Source organism: Channa argus, chromosome 4, assembly GCF_033026475.1.
Source record: "Channa argus isolate prfri chromosome 4, Channa argus male v1.0, whole genome shotgun sequence".
NCBI lineage: Eukaryota > Metazoa > Chordata > Actinopteri > Anabantiformes > Channidae > Channa > Channa argus.
Genome location: NC_090200.1, coordinates 30183762 through 30207248, shown reverse-complemented (window position 1 = coordinate 30207248; position 23487 = coordinate 30183762). Strand labels below are relative to the sequence as shown.

The window sequence follows — 23487 nt, the reverse complement described above, 5'->3', positions numbered from 1 at the left end:
AACCAAAACATAACAAAACAAGTATTGTTGTATATTGTTGTATGTACTGTTGTGTAGAGCTTTGGAAGAGCTTTGCAGTGCACCTGCGCAGAGTGAATACTTATGGTTAAAAGCATATGGCATCAGGTGACATCGGTGATGTTTCCTTTTAATAGAAATGTACCCAATTTGCGGAATTAAACCCCACATGAGACCTTTGTTTATCTACGCAGACGTGATGTTGCCATGTCCCAAGATAGAGAGGTCATACAGTGACATACTCCATTGTCTATTGATCACACATCATCCAAGAAGCTTAATTGATATTGAAATACATGGATGACAAAGTGGCCCTGACTAAAAAAGTGATTTTATGAAGTCTTCTGCGAAAATGTGCTGTTAATACACATCTAAATGTCATAGCATTGCCTATGGGCGACTGTGGCGCAGGTTTAATCCCCAGCTCCACCCAGCTCCCCCAGCTCCTCCGATCACATGTCGAAGTGTTCCCGGTGAGTGTTGGCCAGCTGTATAGCAGCCCCTCCATCGGTGTGTGTGTGTGATTATGAGTGCGAATGGGTGAATAAGGATCAATGTAAAGGCTGAGTCATCTTTTCTATGCTTTGTTCTCTTTCATTTTCCTCATTTATCAAATCTTCTAAGTACTCCTTCCATATTCCCATCACACTCCTGGTATTTGTCAATACATTCCCATCCTTATCTTAAATCAACCTAACCTGCTGCACATCCTTTCCATCTCTATCCCTCTGCCTCGCCACCTTGTACAAATCCACCTCTCCCTCCTAACTGTCCAACCTAGCAAACAAGTCGTTATATGCTCTTTATTTGGCCTTGCCCACCTCTATCTTCACCTTACGCTGCATCTCCCTGTACTCCTGACTACTCTCTTCACTCCTCTCAGTCCCACTTCTTCTTACCTAACCTTTTTCTCTGTATACACGCTTAAACTTCCTCATTCCACTGCCAAGTCTCCTTGTCCACTTTCCTCTACCAATCTGTCCTTCTGCGTTCCTGTCCTAAACACCAAACCTGCCCATCAAATTCTAAACACCTCTGTTCCATTCACCAACATGTCCATTAAAATCTGCACTAATCACCACCCCTCAAATCTGGAAATACTTCCCATCACTTCATCTAGCTCACTCCAAATTTTCTCTTCTAACTCACATCCTGTGGGGAAAAACCACTAACAACATTTAAAATCACAACTTGAATTTCCAGCTTCAGACTCATCACCCTGCCTGATACTCTTTTCACCTCTAGAACATTCCTTACAAACTCCTCTTTCAGAATACCTCCTACTCCAATGCTCTTCCCATCCACACCATGGTAAAACACCTTGAACCCTGATCCTAAGCTTCTAGCCTAGCAACATTTCCACTTGGTCTCCTGAACACACATACACCTTCCTTCTCAGCATCATGTCATCATGACAGCCTTCCCTGTCATAGTTACAACATTAATATTCTGTCAAGGTTAATATTTCTATTTGCTTCTATTCCTGTATATATAACTAAAATTTATTTTGATAAGATAAAGTAATTTTCAACATTTTTGTGGAAAGGGAACAAACCTAGAATTAACCATAAATAATAGTTCTCCCCAGATGTAAAAACAGTTGGACTGTTCCAAATGTTTATGTGTATTATTTTGAATTTCATATTAGATTGCCCTGATTTGGGGACGTGGACAAGAAAGGTGTAATGGTTTTTATGATTGGTTGGAGGAAAAACTATCTCGGAATTACGGGATCAATCCCAGAACCATGCTTAAATCTCTGTTTAAGGAAACGTTCTAGAAGCAACCTTCGGAACTAACATATTCACAGTCTCACATATCATGGAGCATAGAGAACTTAAATTTCACCCACTTAAAGGAAAGGTTTGCAGTGAGAGACAATGCACTATTACAAAATGCTCTATAAATTAAAAAAATGGTTAAAGCACTTGTACACATACAGCTGAGATAGATCGAACTTTAAAAGCTCTATAGCAACAGACAAAGACACAGTTTCTAAAATAGAATAGACATTACTGTACCGATATAAATACCTGATTCAATTCTCAGCCTCGGTTACAATGGGAGAGAGATTTAGTTAAATCATTTACTAAATAGAAAATTTTTTTTATTAATTAGATGATGTTTTTCTGGTAAATGGTCTGCACTTACATAACGCTTTTCTATCTATCGGTACTCAAAGTGCATTACACTGCTTCTTATTCACCCATTTTCACTCACAACCATACACTGTGCAGCTGGCCAACACTCACTTTTGACAAAATAGCAACAACACCGCTTCAATTTTGTAACCTATTAAAAAAATAAAGTTAGACTAAAAATCTCAGCATATAGTTCGGATTGGCACTGTGTACGGGCAGGTTCTCCTGTGTGCAGAGGGCAGGGCAGTAATATCTAAGTGTGCCAGCTGCAAGAAATAAAGCTGAAGAAGAAGAACGGTTGGCTTCTCGTACCAGGAAGTGTCAAGTTCAGCCTGGCTCTGTGGCTGTTCTCCTTAAATTATCCATGATTTGGTTATGGGCCATAAGTCAGCTTTGGTAAGTCGCCGAAATCATAGGAATTGTATGCTAATGACCATTCAACTATAGCTGATATTACTACTAGAAAAACACCGTGAAGAAATGGTTTGTTAGCATTAGCTGACTACAATGTGGATGTTTACTGTTTTTTATTGAGGAAATATCTTTACACCATTTCTCATGTCGCAGCCACATTGTATTGCCATGTTAACTAGCTGTAGAAATTGTTTTCTCCCCGTTAATTAACTTAGTTAGGGGTTACTTTAGCACTTTGTTTCCTTACATTGACAGCAACTCTGTTAATAAGGGCTATACTTCATCGGTACTCATGTTAGCTAGTTGAACTTGGACCATAGTTAGCGTTACCGTGCTATAAGCGTTTTTCTAATGAATTGTTTTCTGGCTTAGTACCTAACACATACGGCAGGTGTACATTAACTAGGTTTCTTTGATATTCTATAAGGTCTTGAGGTGCGCTAATAGTACACTGATCCAACAACAATAATTAGATAAACTATGAGGTTCACTTTAAAAAAAAACCCCTGCTATTTGTTAAAACACTAACTTGATCTGTCTTTGCTTATTAATTAAATGTCATAATGTCTTGTTTGTAAAGTTCCTGATGCAGATTTAATCACTATGCCTTTGAATAGAGATGGATCCTTTTCTCATGCTGACTCGCTGCACTAACTTACAGCCTCTCTCCACGTAGACAGACACTGGAATGACGTGAAGTTTTCCTGTTGACATTTAGGGCAGGTCTCCTTTTGCTGAGGCTGAACGAATTTAGACATTGACTTTGATTTTACATGGCTAGAAACAAAAATAAGTAGTTTTGACAGCTTAACTTTTAGCTAGATTTTGTTTTCTTTTGTAGAAAGTTTAATATTGTAATCAAATGTACAGAACAAAATCATTACATTTCATGGATTAGTTAGCCTATTGCTCAGTCCTGGAGAGGGTTTCAGTATTTTTTGGACTAAGACTTTAATTTGTATTCTTTATTTATTCAGGACAGATTCACTGAGAGTCCTCCAATTGTTTCTAGGATTGCCTTGATCACATTCACACACACCTGGAAGCTGCTCAGTACAACTACAGTGTGATTTGTAATCACTGCTCCACAGGAGCAGTTAGGGTTAGGCTCAGAGACAGACAGTTTATGACCTGCCTCGCCCAAATTTTTTTTTATCAGAAACAGCAACCCTAAGCCACACGCTTGGTTTACTAATACTGTGGTTGTGCTAGTGGTTTCCAACCCTGGTCCTCAAGAACCCCTGCCCTGCTTGTTTTTTAACTGTTTCTGTCCTCCCAACTGCTGATTACCTGGATTAGGTATGTGCAGTCAATCGGAAACTAGATAATACCAATTCACTATGTTTTTCCCTGCTCCATCCTCATCTATGACATTATCTTCCAGCTCCTGATTGACTAAATACATCTGATAAAAGTAATCAGCAGTGCGAAGATTAAAAAACAAAGGTTACTGGGCTGGGTTACTTTAGGAGCAGAGATGAAAACCAGTGCTGTAAGCCACCACTTGCATTGTTGGGACACTAGATGGTAGACATTCCTCACATTTGGTTTGTGGAGGGTAAACCAGCAACTGAAAAATATTCCTACTAAATGCACTGTTTCCTCATTTTTGTGTTTTTTAAAAAGTACACTGAGCATCTTATTTTATTACACTACTGCCTTTTTACAAACATTTTACAAACAACCCTGGGATTGGTGGACGACTGCTCTACTACCTCAGCCACCGTCACCTCGAAACAGTTATTTTGGAATGGTTTCTGTTTAACAGCTGACTCTAAAGTATAAAACTCAAGATAGAGTACTGTCAACTGATTTCAGCTGTAAAATATACCAGTTGAGGGGTCTCAATATTGATTCAATGCATTATTTATTACAAATAAATATAACATCTCTGCAAATTGGTTTTCATTATGTACTAGCAGCATCTTTTCTGTTGCTCTAATAGCTGCCGTTCACATATGCTTGTGTTGGTGTTGTTGTCTTTTGTAGGTCAAGAAAGTGGATGTTGCCTTCATGACCTCCTGGTCTTCATCCTTCAGTTGAGCCTCACCTTCTTGTGTGTACAAGTTGATTGTGCGCACTGGACTGTGCCCGCTGAGTGTGTGTAGTTGTTTGGTAGTGTGTGTGTCTGTCATTCCATTCCAACCCACCATGTCCATGTATAACTCACCACTGCAGCTTAGTCTTTCAGTGTGTCTTCAAGTCCTCTGCCTGCTGCTCCTCCTCACTGACTCCTTCTGCTCCAAAGCATCTAAAGATGCCCCAGTAAAAGTCTTAATGCACCTCAACTCGACAAAAGCTAACTGCTCCAATGCATGTGAGTATGCAAATATTAACGTATGTCAAACAGTAAGATTAGATGAATAGTTAAGCTTTTATTGGACTAATAGATTTTGTTTCACAAGAATCAGGTAAGAATAAATAATTTGTTAGGCCCGGATATACAGCTTTTAATACATGCAGTATTAGCAGACCTGCAAACAATGCAAGAAATATATGCTTGTGTGGTTGCACAATTTCATATGTTAAGCAGACCTATCAGCTACAGTTTAAGAAAGCTTTCATTAAAATCCAGATGTCAATACAAATTTGAATCAAGCTGATCATTTAACTGACATGGCAGAGCACAGATCATCAGCCAATAGCCACAGCTCTAGTGTTCTAAAGTTCTAGTGTTCTTCTAAGGAGACTGCAGCACCATGCTGCAGATATTTTATGAGTCTGTGGTAGCCAGCTTCATCGTCTGTGCTGTGGTTTCCTGGGGCAGGAATATGAAGGTGACAGACAGTAACAGCCTGGACAAACTAATAAGGATGGGTGGTTCTGTTCGGGGGGAGAAGCTGGGCCCTCTGCATGTTGTGACTGAAAGGAGAATGTTTTTTAAAACTCCTCAATTCTGGAAAACCCCTCCCACTCACTCCAATGCCTGGCCTGCTGGCTACACAGAGGAGCACTTTCAGCCAGAGACTGATAATAATCAAGTGCTTCACAGAACTCCACAGGAGATTCTTTCTCCTAGTGGCCATTAAACTGTTCAGCTCAGCCCCTAAAAAAACATACATACATACATATACACAGTGTTTTAAATGAATGAGCAAAGCAAAGGCCAAAATAATAATACGACTCTATGAAGGTAACCAAACTGAAGCATTAAATTAACTCTAATAAACAGAGGAACAGTGGGTAAATCTAAATAGCAGCCCACCTAGTCAACTTTCAAAAGGCAGGACCCGTTACAAGAATCGTTACTAAGATCCTAAAAAAGACATTACAGCGTTTAACAGCAGGCACCAGTGTGACCAGGAATGGCTATCTTTTAAAAATTTCAATACTAATACCATGACCACTTCCTGAATGATCCTTTTTTTTCCAATAATGCCAGTTTTCACTTTAATGAAGCAGAATTTAGAACTGTTGGATTACACTGACCTAGTTTTAGCTTGGTGTACCTATCAACTGAGTAAAAAATGTTTCTTCACCAGCAAAATCACGTTGACTCAGTATTTCCCTTAAATGTAAAAAGGCCTTGGCATTAATCACTGGGTGAAGTGATAAAAGAAGGAAGAATATAGAAATCAGGAACTATCACTATCCACCTGTATAATGAAGATTATCAAGAGTACAACTTAAGTTGACCGAAGCTGTCTTGAGACAAAATGCAGAAAGAAATTAGTGATGAGCAAACAAAATTTGTCAAAAACCAGACTACATATGAAAAAAGTCAATCAAAATTTACTTGGCATTAACTTCATGGGCAGATATTTAGCATCAAATATGTAAAAAAACAAAGGACATACCTTTACATGGTTCCTCCTGCAAGCTGTACACATGTAAAGTGATACAGTCCGGAGGTTTGTCAGTTTGAAAACACAGTAAGTGACTCTGGAACTGCATGGCTTTCAGTTCAAATGCATTCAAAATGATGTTCCGCAAAGTAAAATAAATTTTAGTGAAGTTAAAGTTATAGCAATAGTAAGGTGCCCACAGTCTTTCATGGTGTAATTATTCTTCCTTTTAATACAAGCCTCAAAGAAACACCAGTCATTGTTCTGTTTAAAAATGTATTCAAATATGAGGCTTAAATAGCATGAGTTTCTTAAAAGAAGTGAATATCTTGAGTTAGTTTTTGGTGTCCGGTGCATTTAATTTGATTATTTGCAGTTGAAGGAAAGTAACAAAAAGAGTGTAGTTTGTACAAAAATGCTCCAGCTATCAAAGCTATCTATTTGATCTAAACTGTTTAGAAGGTCATTTATTGACTTCATAGAAACCTATTAATGCATTTTTTGCACAGAACTTTGGACTTTGGCCCCTATCATTTAAATAGGAAGCATGTTTTTTTGGGGGGGGGGGTCTGAAAGGCCTGTACAAACGGCAGGAATGGTTTCAGCAAGAAAAACCTGTCTCACTGTTCATATGGTCAGCTGACTCTTGACATATTCCTTTCATCATCGTCCCGGTTGCCAACCTTTTTGAAAGAGCTACTTCTTGGCTACCGATTAATGTGAAGGGCTACCATTATTAATAATTAATTAAATTAATGATATTCATCTATGTGATGACACAGATCACAATAACTATCAAATGTGATTTTAAAAAATAGCAACAAAAAAAAATTAGATACAGCTCATTGGTAATGGGCACTACGGTGAGCTATTTTTAGAACAGGCCCGCGGGCTATTCATGTGGTTCTTGCGGGCTAGCTGGTGCCTAAGGGCACCATGTTGGTGACCCCTGCGCCAGACTATAGCCTAAAATCTGTGGGCAGAGGAGCAATTGTGGGAAATTGAGTGCAATGTGGCTGTGGAAGTTCCTAAACTATGCAGTCTCCTAATGCAGCTTAACTACCACAAATAGTATTTTCTCCTCTGTTGTATCAGCACATCTTGAAATGGACGTAAGTGGATGTGCAGTAGACAGTGTTAATGTGTGGGGTAAGACTGATGGGTGTTGTTGTATGTTTTACTTTTTACTGCTATTGGGTTTTTACTTTTTATGCTTTGTAATTAATGTTTGTTAAGGTGGCATTGTTTTGTTTTTTATCAATCATGTACAGGTCTGCAGTGGATTTGGTTTTTTAGCTAATGTGTATTGTTATGAATTGTTTTCATCCCTTAGTTTTGAGTTTGGACATTCATGCAATCTGTTGTTCCCTAGGTGGTGATGATGGTGTCAGTGAAAATGCCAAAGCTAAGGATTCCTCAGTGACGACCACTACACTACAGAAGAATCTGTCCTCTTTCTTAGATCTCAACCAAATTAGCAAGCGGACACCGTTCCCTCCTGATACAAATAAGCTTTCGCCCCTCAACTCATCTTTCTCCCGCATCCAAACCTCAACCAACCACACATTCAATGACCCTACAGCATCTTTGTTCCCACCCAAAGAAGTTGGAAACCATCCTTCACCATCCTCAGCATCCAAACAGCAGCCAGAATCACCACACACTCAGCTTTCATCACCAGAGACAGACATGCAGCACACAACCCTTTATCCTTTTATTAACACAGGCTCACCCAGTCAAGCTCCTCATGCTGGTTCCTTGACTAGCACTCGTACTGTTTCTTCCAGCACTACACAGCATGTTAGGAATAAATACATAACCTCTGTATTGGTGACTTCAACAGTTACAAATGTATATATACCAACCTCTACAATGACACTAACAACAACAGCACCACCCCCACCACACCCTCCAACAACTGCAAAATCAACTACACTTATGAAGGGTAGCACAGTGTTTACTACCACTAGAACCACAGGTACAAAGATGTCTTCTCCATCATCATCATTTTCTGCCTCACCTCAGCCAGATGCCCCAAGTACTGAGATGCCACTAATTCAGGCCCCCTCTTTACCCACAAGGCCTGCAAACAGGACTATTACTCCTGTCAGTCATCCTGCAGGAACAAGAGTTGCCATGGTAGAAGTAGCAGGAGGTGCACTGACCAGGGAGCTGGTGGACACAACGTCTTTACTGGCTGTCCTGCTCTTTGGCCTGCTTTTCTTTTTGGTCACTGTGTCTGTGTTTGTCTCACAAGCTTATGAGAGCTATAGACGGAAGGACTATACACAGGTGGACTACCTGATCAATGGCATGTACTCAGACTCAGGGGTGTGAAGAAGGAAGATTCTGTTCCCTTTTTTAGTTTTGTTTGTTGTGCTTGCACTTTGTAAGCCTGAAGAGGTCTGAATGGACTGCAGTTGGACGGCACCAATGGAGAAGTAAACTGTCTAAACAGACCAATGGCTTGTTGAACTAACTGTAAAGCAGCTTAACACTATTCTTTCCAGTCTCATTGATCACTGGAATATGAAGAGTTTGGCTTGTCACATTTCTTGCCAGATATCAAGCAACAAAAGTGGTGGTTACCTGGATGTAACTCTTCTGTCCTTCATGTTAAGGTGGTTAATTTAGATGTAGTCAGTACCTTTTCAAAGCTCAGCAGATGGATCAGATCTTTTAAGTTTTTCAGGGTTTTTTTTCCAAGGCACCTATTTTTTTCCGTATGACTGAAAAGGATTTTTTTTCCCCTTGTTTTTTTGTTTCAAAAATCTATTTGTGAAATTTGCACAAGTTATGAATTTGAATGTAACTCATTGTGTAAGGTTTTCCCACATTTAAATGGTATAAAAGACCAAATCAGATTTTTGAATATTATGTCTGAGACTTTTCCTAGTATTGCAAGTACTGCTTATTCCACATAACAATATGGGGGGCCTGGTGGCTCAGTGGTAGAGCCCAGCCACCAGGGGCCACCTTGGTGCCGGTCCTGAGCCCGGATAAACAAATGGGGAAAGTTGTGAGCAGGATTGCTCATGTCAAATAAACGTGCAGAACATGTTCCACTGTAATGAACCCTGAAGGGACAAGCCAAAGCCAAATCTATTCCACATAAAAAGCCCACTACAACAACAAATTCACTCAAAATTGAAAAGCAAGGCTAACAAATGGATTACATCATTTACAATAAACCCAGACCCAGATATTCAAAATATTTGAACAGCCACTCTTTTGTTAGTATGTCTAAATGCATAACATTGGAAATTAACCAAATTGTATAAAACATTACCACATAAGTAGATTCTAGCATGACAAAAATGGGAGTAGCTGTGGGTCTCATTCACACTAACAAGTGTCAGGATAAGTCTTGTTTATCATTTTTGTTTTGGCCGTCATTTCTACAAAATAGAGTAATTCTGAACTTAAATTAGCACACCATAACGCATTTAGAAAGTGATTTTGCTGTCTTTAACTCATCTGCAGACCTTTCTATGTGACATTAACATTGTGTTTTTTTCTTTTTTCAGCACAACTTTTCCCTTAATGACTAGAATGGCACACTTTTTTACTACTACTACCATGTACTCTGTGATAAAGTTAGGATTTTGAGAAGCAGAAACTGTTGACTTCTGATGCATGTTGAATTGTCCTTTGGTATCACACTTAACACCAAAGTAGTTGCTCCCGGTGGATTAGGTCAGCGCGGCCCTTGCCAATGCGTAAATGAGAAGGAATTTAAAGGATACTAATTGCCTAATAATTGATCAGGAAACAAGTCTAATGCCAACTAATGAAACCACAGAGCTGTTTGTTGTCACTTAATGTCTGAATAACTTTTCTGTGGAGTATTAATTCCTTCATCTGACAGTAGACAATATGGAGTGACAGGACCTCTCCTGCTTCCAGTTTTTGTGCAAAGCTAATCTAAACCCTCTGTGGGTGTATCTCTTCCTGGAGGAATCTGTTTACAGGTTTTCTTTATCTGTTACGTACTGTTACCGGCACTGTTAACTACATTTCCCAAATATAATACCACCCACCAAGAGACAGACTCATTTCCCATAACTATACCAACTATTGTCCTGGTTTCACACATCATTCAGAATTGTTGAACTTTTTGTGAAAAACTTACCACAGCTACTGCACACAACAACAGAAATCAAATTCTCCAACAGCATCCAATTTCTGATCTGAGCGAGGCCTGAGAATCTCATCAACATCAGACATCAGATATTAGCTTTAGCCAAAACTCATTTATCCACCTGCTCTCCTGTGTCCTCTTCCTCTGCCCTCAGGTCTTTGTGGGTCCATTGTTTCAAAACAAGTGAACTGACCCTTGTTTTATCTACTAATCCTAAGGACCTGATAAGTGTTTGAACAATACTGACTTTTGGTGTTTTCACCAACTGTGTTTTAATTGTGTTATAGCTGTCAACGTGAGGTAATAATATATGGCAGTGCTCTCTCAATGAGCAGATGGTGTAGATAGTGACATAAGAAGGGACTAGTGTGTAGAGTTTCCACAGAAAGGTCAACATTTTTTAAATAGTGTGAAAACAGGAGAACAGTGTTTCTAATTCTAAGAAGTGTGTCTGTAGATGGTGTTTTGTGGTGTTTAGTTAAATAAGCCCAGTAATGGCATGTAAGAGATTGAGGGGAGGGGGGGGGACTGTAATATCAGATCTTGTAATTTAATTGTGGTTTACAGCAAAGATGGCTATTTCCCAAACGCTGTACTTCTTTATTTTTTCTTTTTTTTTTGGTGTAATAATTTCATTTTTATGATGCAGTGACATTTCAGCTATGCAGTGTGTGTCTCTTGCCAGTTTGTTGTGTATGATGGGAACTAGGCCATAGTTTTTTATTTTGTCATTGTTTTATATTTGTGTTCTGATTTATGTTGGTGTTTAATGCCTAAATTGATTTCCTTACTATTCTTGTTTTGTGTGGCTCAAAGTTTGTTGTTGTTTTTTGGTTGTTTCCAATTTCTTAGTTTAATAATAATTTGCCAAATAGTCACTAAAGCACATTATTTTATGATAAAACAAGGGAAACATAAAGCCATTATCACTATGTATCATATGAAAGCTCATATGGCATAAGATGGTTAAAGTTTTAAAATGATGCATATATCTGCAACATGTAAAGTTTATGAGGGTTCAACCAACTGTATATGTCTGACATTGATCTTTTGTGATGGGGGCTACAACCTTCATGTTTAAGCTTCAGTTGTTTAAGGTTGATGTAATGCCTGTAACTTATTTGTTTTTTATTTTATTCTTCACATACAAATGTCTGGCATTGCAAATGCAGGAGACATGGACATGTGTTTACAAGACACCATTGTTATTGAAGCAGAAAGCAGCGGTTTGCAGTCATTATTTAAAATTCTCTAAAAAAAATACTCACTAAGATCATGGAAACCACAGTGGTTATTATGTTCAAGGTGGATTTGTGTATGTAGTGACTAATGTGCAGTGTCAAAAAATGACACCTGCTGTGTGCCAACTCAATATTATACTAATGCACTTTGAAAATGTATTTTTCATTTGCAAAGAATATTTAGAACAAAAATAAACTAAATGATCTTTGTGTCTGAGTGAGTCAATGTTATCTAATCTTAAGTGTTAAATTCCTAGCCCCGAGCTGTGCAGTAGTTACAGTGTAACGCTAGGATTTCACACAAAGACAGCTCTTTTTGATTTAGGTGCCGGGTTTAGGTTCCGTTTGTGCGCAAATAAAATTCATGTATGTGTTAAACAGTGGTCCTCCCACAAAATTTTGTAACTTTTTTAAATCAAGAAGTAAAATGATAGGTTTCATTGTTAAATAGTGTTGTATGAGCTCTAGTTATTTTCCTGCAAATCAGTGTTATGTGATTTAGCTTTTGTTTTCAACTTAGAAAAAATCTTAGTTCACAGTGAACCTTACTGTATGTTTATTCTTGTCAAAAGTACATTACTGAGCTGTAGTATTGCAGCATATTAAATGTTGCCTGTAGAGTTTTTAACCTCTTAAAATGAGGTCGCTATTTTATGCTTCTGTGTTTCTACAGTAGCCTGGAATGGACAAACCTTACACTGGTAATCTATCTATAGAAACTGTACCAAAGGCCTATAAGGTAGCTGTAATCAAACTGCTATTTAAAAAACCTGTCTTGACCCAGTCATTTCAGTCATTTACAGACCAATAGCCAATATCCCCATTATTTCTAAAATTATTAAAAAAGTAGTTGCAAATCACTTGTGCAACCAACTGTACAGGAATAATTACCTTGAAAACTTTCATTCAAGAATTAGACTTCATCATAGTACAGAAACAGCGCTGTTAAATGTAGCCAACAATCTCTTGGCTTCAGACAATGGACTTGTCACCATACTTGTTCTGTTAGACCTTACTGCTGTATTCGACACCCATTGATCACAACATTTTATTACGGAGACTGTAACATGTAATTAGAATTAAAGGAACTGCACTAAGGGCAATTTAATAGGTGATTTAAAGCAATTAAATATTATTTATGAGATAGATTCCAATTTGTTCATGTTAATGATGAATCTTTCATGCATACCAAAGTTAGTTATGTCTCCCGTTATCTGTACCTTTCTGCAGGAGTCCATAGGTTTCGAGCTGTGTGTTTTCCAATGCTCTTTTCTTTTTTCTCTCCACTTTCTACTCACCCCAACCGGTCAAGGCAAATGGTAGCTTGGAATTGGTGAGTGTAACATAGCACCACTTGGAAGAAAATTAAAAACAAAGAAGAAGAAAAAGAAATTGAACTTATAAACAGACTTATCACAAAAACGAAGGTATAGAGGCATGGACACAAAGAAGCAAATGAGATTGGAACAGGCAATAGCCCAACACAAGTATAAACACTAGCCTTGCCTTTCCCAGATATGATTAACCTAAATGCAATTAGTCATTTGATAGCTTTAACCATGGCCACAGATGTGGTTGCTTACCTCTTAACTAATTTGCCAGTGTCAACTTGCCTAGTGACCAACTTTAATAGCAGTGTAGTTTTACACACATGCCCCAAAATTTATATCTGTTATTTGGACCGAGACGACCTTGTCACTGAGATCAGCCCACAGGTGATGAAAATTGTTGCTATTACTGTAATTTACATACCAAATAGGTTAAATAAAGTACATTTTGGGCAGCAGGGGGTGGAGTGGTTAGTTCTGCTCACACCTAGAAGGTTGTGGGCTTCGTGTCTCCACCATTTCTGTGTGGAGATGGCATGTTCTCTCTGTGCTTGCATGGGCTTCCACCAGGTACACCAGGTACTGGTTACTCTAAATTGCCCATAGGTGTAATTGTGAGTGTAAATGGTTTTGTGTCTGTGTGTCTCTCTGTTTTGACCAACCTGCTCTTATTCCCAAATAATAATAATAATTAAAAAAAAAACATTCCTTATTATCAAGACCTTCTGCTGATGCTGAAGGCAGTATCCTTTTGCGTTGGTGATTGATGGTGATTGGAGCTTTAAGTGTAGTTAATTAGAAACCCCAGTTCCAAATTTGATGCCAAAATCGACATAATATAAGAAGGGGAAAAAGTCTAATAGGAAGGAGGACGGGAAGTTTAAAAAAAAAAATTAATTGGGAATTCAATTCACTTCAGCAGAAAAGCCCAGTCAGTTATATCAGTGTTACACTAATGCCTTTTATTTCTTCTAAATCTATGGGCTTACACATAGCACTGTTGTATTGAAGTATCCTTCCTGGGTATACGGAACACGCACATCGAGGCTCTGACCAAATTAAAAGTGCATTAACACTATTACACTATTTTTTTCGATTGCTAAATGGTAAATGGTCTGCACTGATATAGCGCTTTTCTACCCATTGGCACTCAAAGCACTTTACACTGCTTCTTATTTACCCATTCACACTCACAATCACACACACATTCATACACACATTCATACACACACACACACATTCATACACCGATGGGTGAGCTGCTATGCAGCTGGCCAACACTCACCGGGAGCAACTAAGTTGGGGTTCAGTGTTTTGCTCAAGGACACTTTGACATGTGACCGGAGGAGCCGGGGATTGAAGCAACAACTGTGAGGTTTGTGAAAAACCGCTCTACCTTCCTGCGCCACAGTCGCCCCTGAATGAAAGTGGGTACAACTGGAGCTACATGTGCAAAACTCTAACTACAGTCTGCACTACTAACATTTGCCTGAGCTAAACAGTTCCCATCACCTGCACAACTCATTCCAAGCAACACAACTGGGGCGACCGTGGCGCAGGAAGGTAGAGCGGTTGTCCACCAATCTCACAGTTGTCAGTCACATGTTGAGCATGTGCAAGACACTGAACGCCAACTTAGTTGCTCCTGGTGAGTGTTGGCCAGCTGCATAGCAGCTCCCCCATTGGTGTAAGAGTGTGTGTGTGATTGTGAGTGTGAATGGGTAAATAAGAAGCAGTGTAAAGTGCTTTGAGTGCCAATAGGTAGAAAAGCGCTATATAACACATGGCTCAAAACAGGCTCAGTGCAGCCAAACACTATGCACAACCCTCACTGAGATAACACACACTGTCACACATAACATACTGAGAGTAAAAACACTAGCATCAAACACCAATACAGAAAATACAGACTTTTCATCTTTACAGTTTGAATGATTTCATTGAGGCTGGGAGGGAGATTGCGGATGTGTGGAGGAAGACAAAGAGCTGTTATTTCAGATGAAATAAGGGCTAAACTTATAGATCAGGTCGTAAACCATGGTCTCTCATTGAGACAGGCAGGGTTGAAGGTGTAACCACATCTGCAAAGATCCACAGTGCCATCTGTAATGCAAATTTTCCATCATACAAACCTGAGAGTTACATCTTTACAGTAAATGAAAACATTACAGGAATTTATTTTGTATTGCAATTATAGAATATTTACACAGATATATATTACAGTAAGTTTGACTGTAAAATATGTTTTTACAACAGGACCAAAGGCTGCCCCCAACAGGAGGAAGACGAAAAATATTTTCAGATGTGCAGGAAAATGCTATTGTTGACATGGTTGTTGTCAACAATGCAATAAAACTGCAGGAGATTCAAGATAGAGTGCTGGCTGATAATGATATATTTGAAAATGTTACTGTAATAAAAAAAGGCACAAGGCTGTGTAATGTGATGTGCAATGTATTCTCTTTTGAATGTGTGGTTCACAGTTTTGACAGCAGTGTGTTAGCATTTAAACAAAGTGCTGTAAATCCACAGTGTGCATGTGTGTAGAGTTTTGAAAACTGTGTTCAAACTGTAACACAAGCCATTGGAATCCAGTAATCACACTATAACAAGTAAACTTCAGTTAGAAAATCATGATGAGGACGCAAAAATTAAAATGTGAATGGAGCCTAGGAGATACCTTGCTACATGTGAATTTCTGTGAATATGGCTCTGCCCTTTATTTCCCAATCGTCTTCATTCATGAGAGTAACATCAGAAAATTTCAAGGAAGTTGAGAAACAAACAAAGAGCCATGTGCAGGGGATTGATTACTTCCTGAACGCAGTGAACTCACGCTCTGCTGCCTCTCAGGAATCAGCCTGGTCTAAAGATCTGAGGAAGTTAATTGGCTGGAGAGGAACACACAAGGAGCAGTATGTGTGTGTACTGCCACCTTTATAATTTGCACGCTCATTTTGATCCATGTCAGTGTTTTCAACATTCATTTCATTAGTTAGTACACTTGTGTGCTTTGTTAAGGCTGGTGAAATTGCTGCCCTTTTCTCATGTCCTGCCGTGTGTTCCTAACAACTTGCATGAGAAACTTGTAGAAGCATTCATCAGCTACAGCATCTCTTTGTCGTCTCTGTGCATAGCATCTCTTATGTCATAATTATACTGCAACTACTTTCAATGATTACACATCAACTGACTTCAAATTCTTACTGGCATTGGATGTAAAAGTCTAAGGTAAAGAATTCTTCAATATGCATGTAATTCCAATTACAGTATGACTGTAATTTCACTAACATTTAGTTGAAGAAGGTCAAAAATAAAATATGTTCTATAGATACTGTACATTGCTGTGTGATTTTCTCACAGCATATCTACACTAAGAGTATGTACATAATGTTTAATGTATCCTTAAGATGTCAGGCTAGGGTGGACCCAAGCGCAATAAGGAGAGAAGGGGTGTATGGTAAAAGGGCTTTATTAACCATTATAGGGAAAAGACAAGAACAAACAACTAACATAAATTCACTCCTGTAAAGGAGGACAAAGCTGACATAAGTTCAGTAATGGAAAATAAAACAACAATCTGAAAAATAACAGAAAACTGGAAAACTGAACATTCATCAAACCATAAACTAAACCAAGACACACTAGAAAACAAATCATAAAAAAACCCACACACAGGGAAGGACTGACACAAAAGTGTCCACAAGAAGTCCACTGGGTCATGAGTCCAAGAACTTTGAGTTGGGTAAACTAGGAGATGGCATGTTGCATTAATGGCAGCAGCAAACAAAGACAATGATCCAACCAGGAACAGGGGGAGAGCTGGGCTTAAAAAGGCAGGGGAACAGGTGAAAACAATTGTGACTGATGATGACAGTAAACTGGAGAACTTATCTGGGGACAGGAAGTGGAGAAAAAGGGGAATAAAATAAAAGTCCAGGGCAGGATGTGAATGAGGGTCAGATCATGACAGTAGACATCTTTTTTTAAGTGATCCCAAGCTGAAAAGTTCAACAATTTACAAAAAATGTAAATAAAATTAACATTTAGAAACTGACTGTAATATAGGGAAATATGGGATTGGACATAAGTGATAATGATAACTTCACACGGTGGAGTCACATTACAAGTGCAAGTGTAGTACAAGTCTACTACAGAGACAGTATTAGTGAAAAACACGTCACTAAAGCTTTTACAGTTTTCTTCGATTGCTAAACGACAGTGAGCACGACTGGAGCTATATGTGCAAAACTCTAACTACAGTCTGCACTACCAACAGTCACCTGAGCTAAACAGTTCAGATCACCTGCAAAACTCATTGCAAGCAACACAACCCTTAACACATGGCTCAAAACAGGCTCAGTGCAGCCACACTATGCACAACCCTCACTGAGGTAACACACACTGTCACATATAACATACTGAGAGTAAAAACACTAGCATAAAACACCAATACAGAAAATACAGACTTTTCATCTTTACAGTTTGAACAATTTTATTGACTTCATACAAAGTAATATTTTCTTCAAAAAAGTAGAGTGATATTCATTCACATGATTTTTAAACATTTTTAGAACATAACAATTCTTTAAGGTAAATGAAAATTAGCAGTTTGCTTCAATAGTATGTAGTAATTACAGTAATAAGAAAAAAAAGGTAGACTAACTACAAGTACATACTGTAATTCGAACAAATAATTGAGGGGCTAATCCTGCCTCTCTCTAGCATCAGGCCACAGGTTTTCATCAACATTACATCTAATGTTCTCTCTTGCCATGCACCTAGGTAAGAACCTTCTGGAGTGCCTTATCCATCCCTGGCAGTCCTCGGGACTCGTGTCCTCACATCTGGCACACATGGCTTCCAAAATAGACATTTGGTCATGTGAGTGGTGATCAAACACTCTCACCTCCAGGCAAAGAAAAACTCCTCTATTGGGTTGAGGAAGGGTGAATATGCAGGCAGGTACAAAACCAGAAATCTGCGATGTGCTGCAAACCAATCTGTGACAGCTGTTTTGGCAAGGTTACTGTAAATCCAGCTTCATCGCTAAATACAAATGAATGTGGTGTTTCCAGTGCTTCCACCTCCATTACTCTCTGAAAAACAGTAAGTGCACAGTTTTACTGTTGTAATGCTAGTGTGTTTTTTAATTGTAAATATTTTTATAGCTGTGTATGTAACCTCAGACATCTTACCTGGACATATTGGTATCTTTGCTCTTTTACCCGTTCACTGTTTCTCTTGAATGCTACACTGTATAATTGTTTCATTGGAACTTGGTGTTTCTGTAGGACTCAAGCAATAGTTGTTGTGCTGACAGAATGTAACATTTATCATCATCAGCATCATTATCAGCCAGCACTCTATCTTGAATCTCCCGCAGTGTTTTTGCATTGTTGACAACAACAGTGTCAACAATAGCATTTTCCTGCGCATCTGAAAATATTTTTCCTCTTCCTCCTGTTGGGGGCAGCCTTTGGGTCCTGTTGTAAAAATATATTTTACAGTGAAACTTATTGTAATATATATCTGTGTAAATATTCTATAATTGCAATACAAAATAAATTCCTGTAATGTTTTCATTTACTGTAAGGATGTAACTCTCACCGGTTTGTATGATGGAAAATTTGCATTACAGATTACACTGTGGATCTTGGGGTTACACCTTCAACCCTGCCTGTCTCAATGAGAGACCATGGTTCACGACATGGTCTATAAGTGTAGCCCTTATTTCATCTGAAATAACAGCTCTTTGTCTTCCTTCGCGCATCTGCCATCTCCCTGCCACCCTTCTTCCTCCACGAACCTGTCTTCCTTGTTCCATTTCCAAAACTACAGTCATTTAGTCAGTCAGTCTCTCTCTCTCTCTCACTCAGTGTTGTGCAGGTTGTGGTTAAAGTCGTGGTATAAGTGTGTAGACTTTTGAAAACTGTGCTGAAACTATGAAAAACGAGCTAGAGTTTGGTCCACATGAACTGTTGGTATTGCAAAATGTAGTTAGAGTTTTGCACATGTGATTCCAGTTGTGTCCACTGTCGTTAAGCTATCGAAAAACACTGTAATAACTGTTCTCCTACCAATGTTTTTGTCTTTGAGCCCTCACCAAAAATTAATTATTTCAAACCTAAAGTCCAAACAAGACTACTTCTCTCTCGTTTCATGAAAAGTGCTTATTTGCACACATTAAATACTCCCTGCATGTACGCAAACATGTGACAAGCAGCACCCAAGGTTGTCAGCTAAACCACACACTAACAGTCACACAGCAAGAGGTTTCTCACGTTCAAGGAAAACACAAGTTAAGAGAGAAACATGGGAGCTATTAAATGCAAAAGCTGTGAGAACTCAATTTTCTGACTTCAAAGGCATGTTTCAGGTTGGTCTGTCTCCTGACCCAAATTGTAAACCAGATGACATTCAGTAATTGGATTACTGCACTGATGATTTAGTAAACACATTTTAATGATTTTGGTGCACAGCAGTTGTGCATCTCCAAGCGACAACCATGGCATCTCAGTAGGTGTTTTCATTTTTACTACAGAACATTATGTCATGTTAATCATAGACTTTAGACTTCTAGACTTTATCGTCATTGTATTAAACTATTAAAAAATGCTTTGTTAAAAAAATGCATGAACACAGTAAAAACAAAGTAGAAATACACCACATTCCCACCATAAAAGACCAAAAAGAATAATATTATAAAATCCTTTGAATAATTCTTCTTTTGCGTTCGGCTGTTCGCTTTCAGGGGTCGCCACAGCGAATCATGGGCCTCCATCTAACCCTGTCCTCTGCATTCTCGTCGGTCACACCAACTAACTTCATGTCGTCTCTCACTACATCCATAAATCTCTTCTTTGGTCTTCCTCTAGCAACTCCTAGAACAAATGCATGACCTAGTTTTTCGACAGGATGCTCCTAATTTTGGTAATGTTCCGTAAGTGGAAGATGTTCTAGAGCAGGGGTCACCAACGTGGTGCCAGTGGCCCGCGGGCCTGTTCTAAAAATAGCTCACCGTAGTGCCCATTACTAATGAGCTGTATCTAATTTTTTTATTGCTATTTTTTTAAATCACATTTGAAAGTTATTGTAAGAAATCATTTACATGATAATAAACACAGCTAAGGGTCAGGGAATAAGTTAGACTAGGAGAAGAAAGAACTAACAGAGGCTACTGAGTAAATAAGGCACAGATAAACATTAAACCACTAAAGCACATAAACACAAGGACTAAAGGGAGGCAGTCACAAACAAACTCAACATAAAGCACTGGCAAACTGAAGAGCACACAAGCAAACCTAAACATGAAAGAAACCAGGATAAAAACAAGCGGAGAAAAACTATGGACTACACCAAAATACTGAATTAAACAAAAGGCAAAACCTCAGACCAAAACCACACAGGAAACACAGAGTCCAGGATACCAAAGTCCAAGATGCAGGAGTCCAGATTTCCCAAGAGTTCGAGAAACGTAAGTTTCAGGCTTTACCAAAAGTCCAGAGTCTACTGTGGAGTTGGTGAGGGTAATAATGATGACAATGATGCCCACGATGAAGACAGTGACCACAATGGCAGAGACCACATTAACAATGACGAGGATCTGGCAGGGGAGTGAAGGGAAGACTGAACTTAAATAGAGGGTGGAACAGGTGCAAACAATGAGGGACAACGAGGGCAAAGCTGGGGAAAAGAACCAAGGACAGGAAGTAAGGAGAAGGGGCCACAAAATAAAAGTCCAGGGACAGGAAGTGCAACAAGACCCTGACAGTAGGCATGCTTGAAGGTTGATTAACTGTTTTTTTTTCATCTGGTTCTGTAGCTAGATAAAGCTGGGTATAGTCAGCATAGCAATGGAAATGTATGTGTTTTCTAATATTGCTGCCTAAAGGAGACATATATAAAGTAAAAAGTATTGGTCCTAACACAGAGCCTTTTGGAACTCCATAGATAACCTATGTGTGCATGGAGGATTCCTCATTAACATGAACAAATTGAAATATATCAGATAGGATTTACACCAACCTAATCCAGTTCCTTGAATCCCAATTTAATGTTCCAGTCTCTATAATAAAATGTTGTGATCAATGGTATGGAAAGCAGCATTATGATCTAAAAGAACAAGTATAGAGACTAGCATATTATCTGAGGCCAAGAGAAGATCATTGGTGACTTTTACCAGTGCTGTGTCTGTACTTTTGTAAACTCTAATTCCTGACTGAAAGTCTTCATACAAATTATTCCTGTAAAGGTGATCACATATTTGTTTTGCAACTACTTTTTCAAGGATTTTAGAAATAAAGGGGAGATTGGATATTGGTATGTAATTGGCTAAAACACACGTTTTTTTTTAAGTAGTAGTTTAATTACAGCTACCTTATAGGTCTGTGGTACATCTCTTGTTTCTGAAGATAGATTAATGATATCTAATAGGAATGTATCTATTAGGGTTAAAGCTTCCTTGATCAATCTAGTTGGAATAGGGTCTAGCCAACAGGTTGTTAGTTTAGATGAGGTAATAATTGAAGTTAGCTCAGCAAGATCTATGGGTAAAAAACAATCTAAGAGGGATAGAGGCCTTATTGATGATTCTAGCACTAGCATTGTACATGAACATATATCTGTAATATTTCGAGGGAATCTGGTGAATTTTTTCTCTCTCTCCTGACCATGTTCTACAGAAGGACAATTGAGAGCATCCTGAGCAACTGGATCACTGCCTTGTTTGGGAACTGCACCGTCTCGGATCGCAAGACCCTACAGAGGAACGTGAGGACAGCTGAGAAGATCATTGGAGTCTCTCTCCCCTCTATTATGCACATTTACACCACACGCTGCATCCGCAAAGCCAAGAGCATTGTGGACGACCCCACACACACATCACACACCCTCTTCACACTCCTGCCATCAGGACTCAACAGGAGATAATACGGTCTAAATCTTGGCTACTGGACTGGGAGCCTATACCTGAAGTACTGGCCTCCTTAGGGGCCTTCAGGGCCAAGTATGGACGGTAACAACCTCCCTTAGCCCAGGACTCCTCACCTGTCCAAGTCGTGGTCCCCTCTGAGGCTGCCTTTGGTCCTGGGTCGAGTAATACTCCCTCTTCCACCGCTCCTATCGTCGTGGCACACCAAGTATCCTCCTACCTGTCTCCCTGATCAAATTAGATGTAGTGGTCCAGTCATCTGGAAGCACCACCTGACCACCCGGAGTCTGTCTCAGCTCCTCCCTGAAAACTACGCAACATTCTTCCTTTTTCAACTTCCACCACTTCGTCCTCTGCTCTGCCTTTGTCCTGTTCATCTTCCTCACCACCAGTGTCATTTTACACACCACCATCCTGTGTTTTCTGGCTACACTCTCCCCTACCAATACTTTACAGTCACTGGTCTCTTTCAGATTACAACGTCTACACAAGATGTTGTCCACCTGAGTGCTTCTACCTCTGCTCTTATATGTCACCCTATGTTCCTGCCTCTTCTGGAAGAAAGTGTTCACTACAGCCATTTCCATCCTCTTTGCAAAGTCTACCACCATCTGTCCTTCTGCATTCCTGTCCTGAAGACCACACCTGCCCATCACATTCTCATCACCTCTGTTCCCTTCACCTACATGCCCATTGAAATCTGTCCTAATCACAACTCCCTCACCTCTGGGGATGCTCTGCATCACTTCATCTAACTCACTCCAGAATTTCTCCTTCTCTTGTAACTCACATTCTACCTTTGGGGCATAACCACTCACAACATTGAACATCAGACTCATCAACCTGTCTGATACTCTTTTCACCTCTAGAACATTCCTCACAAACTCCTCTTTCAGGATAACTCTTACTCCATTTCTCCTCCTATCTGACCCATGGTGAACAACTTGAACCCTGCTCCTAAGCTTCTAGCCTTGCTACCTTTCCACCTGGTCTTTTGGACACACAGTATGTCCACCTTCCTTCTCTGCATTATGTCAATCAACTCTCTAGCCTTCCCTGTCATAGTCCCAACATTCAATGTCCCAACGGTCAGTCCTACATTCTTGGATTTCCTCTTCTCTCTCTGCCTACGAACACACCTTTCTCCCCTTCTTCTTCGTCTTTGACCAACAGTAGTCCAATTTCCACCCTGTAGGTCAACAGCACCGGTGGCGGCCGTTGTTAACCCGGGCCCCAACCAATCCGGTATGGAAGTAATTGTCACGATTCGCATGTTTAATTTGGCATGTGTTTTACGTCAGATGCCCTTCCTGACACAACCCTCTGGATTGTCCCCCCATTGCGGTTGTTGTTGTTCATCTGGAGAAGGTATAACAATCAAATAGTAAATGGTCTGCAATTATATTGTGCTTTTCTATCTATTGGGACTCACGCTTTACACTGATTCTTATTCACACACCGATGGAGGAGCTGCTATGCTCACTTTA

The 23487-nt window shown here is 39.3% G+C and overlaps 1 protein-coding gene and 1 long non-coding RNA gene across 2 annotated transcripts; one reads left to right on the top strand and one right to left on the bottom strand.

Annotated features, from left to right (window-relative positions):
* The first annotated feature begins 2411 nt into the window (after positions 1–2411).
* wu:fa25f02 (uncharacterized protein C11orf24) lies at positions 2412–11762 on the top strand. Its single transcript, XM_067500846.1, has 3 exons — positions 2412–2555; positions 4563–4890; positions 7731–11762. Exons 2-3 carry the CDS (start codon positions 4725–4727, stop codon positions 8693–8695), a joined length of 1131 nt encoding a protein of 376 aa, XP_067356947.1. The 5' UTR covers positions 2412–2555; positions 4563–4724; the 3' UTR covers positions 8696–11762.
* Positions 11763–16759: 4997 nt separating this feature from the next.
* LOC137125816 (uncharacterized) lies at positions 16760–20838 on the bottom strand. The gene is made up of 3 exons (XR_010914213.1): positions 18679–20838; positions 18267–18554; positions 16760–18167 (listed from the first exon to the last, which is right to left on the bottom strand). It is a non-coding gene; the product is annotated as an uncharacterized lncRNA (long non-coding RNA).
* Between the last annotated feature and the right edge of the window lie 2649 nt (positions 20839–23487).

Bases quoted from the DNA above. Each gene is read 5' to 3' on its own strand.
- wu:fa25f02 (XM_067500846.1), top strand. From the start codon at position 4,725: ATGTCCATGTATAACTCACCACTGCAGCTTAGTCTTTCAGTGTGTCTT. The intron at 4,891-7,730 runs GTGAGTATGCAA...GTTGTTCCCTAG, and splicing joins AGCTAACTGCTCCAATGCAT to GTGGTGATGATGGTGTCAGT.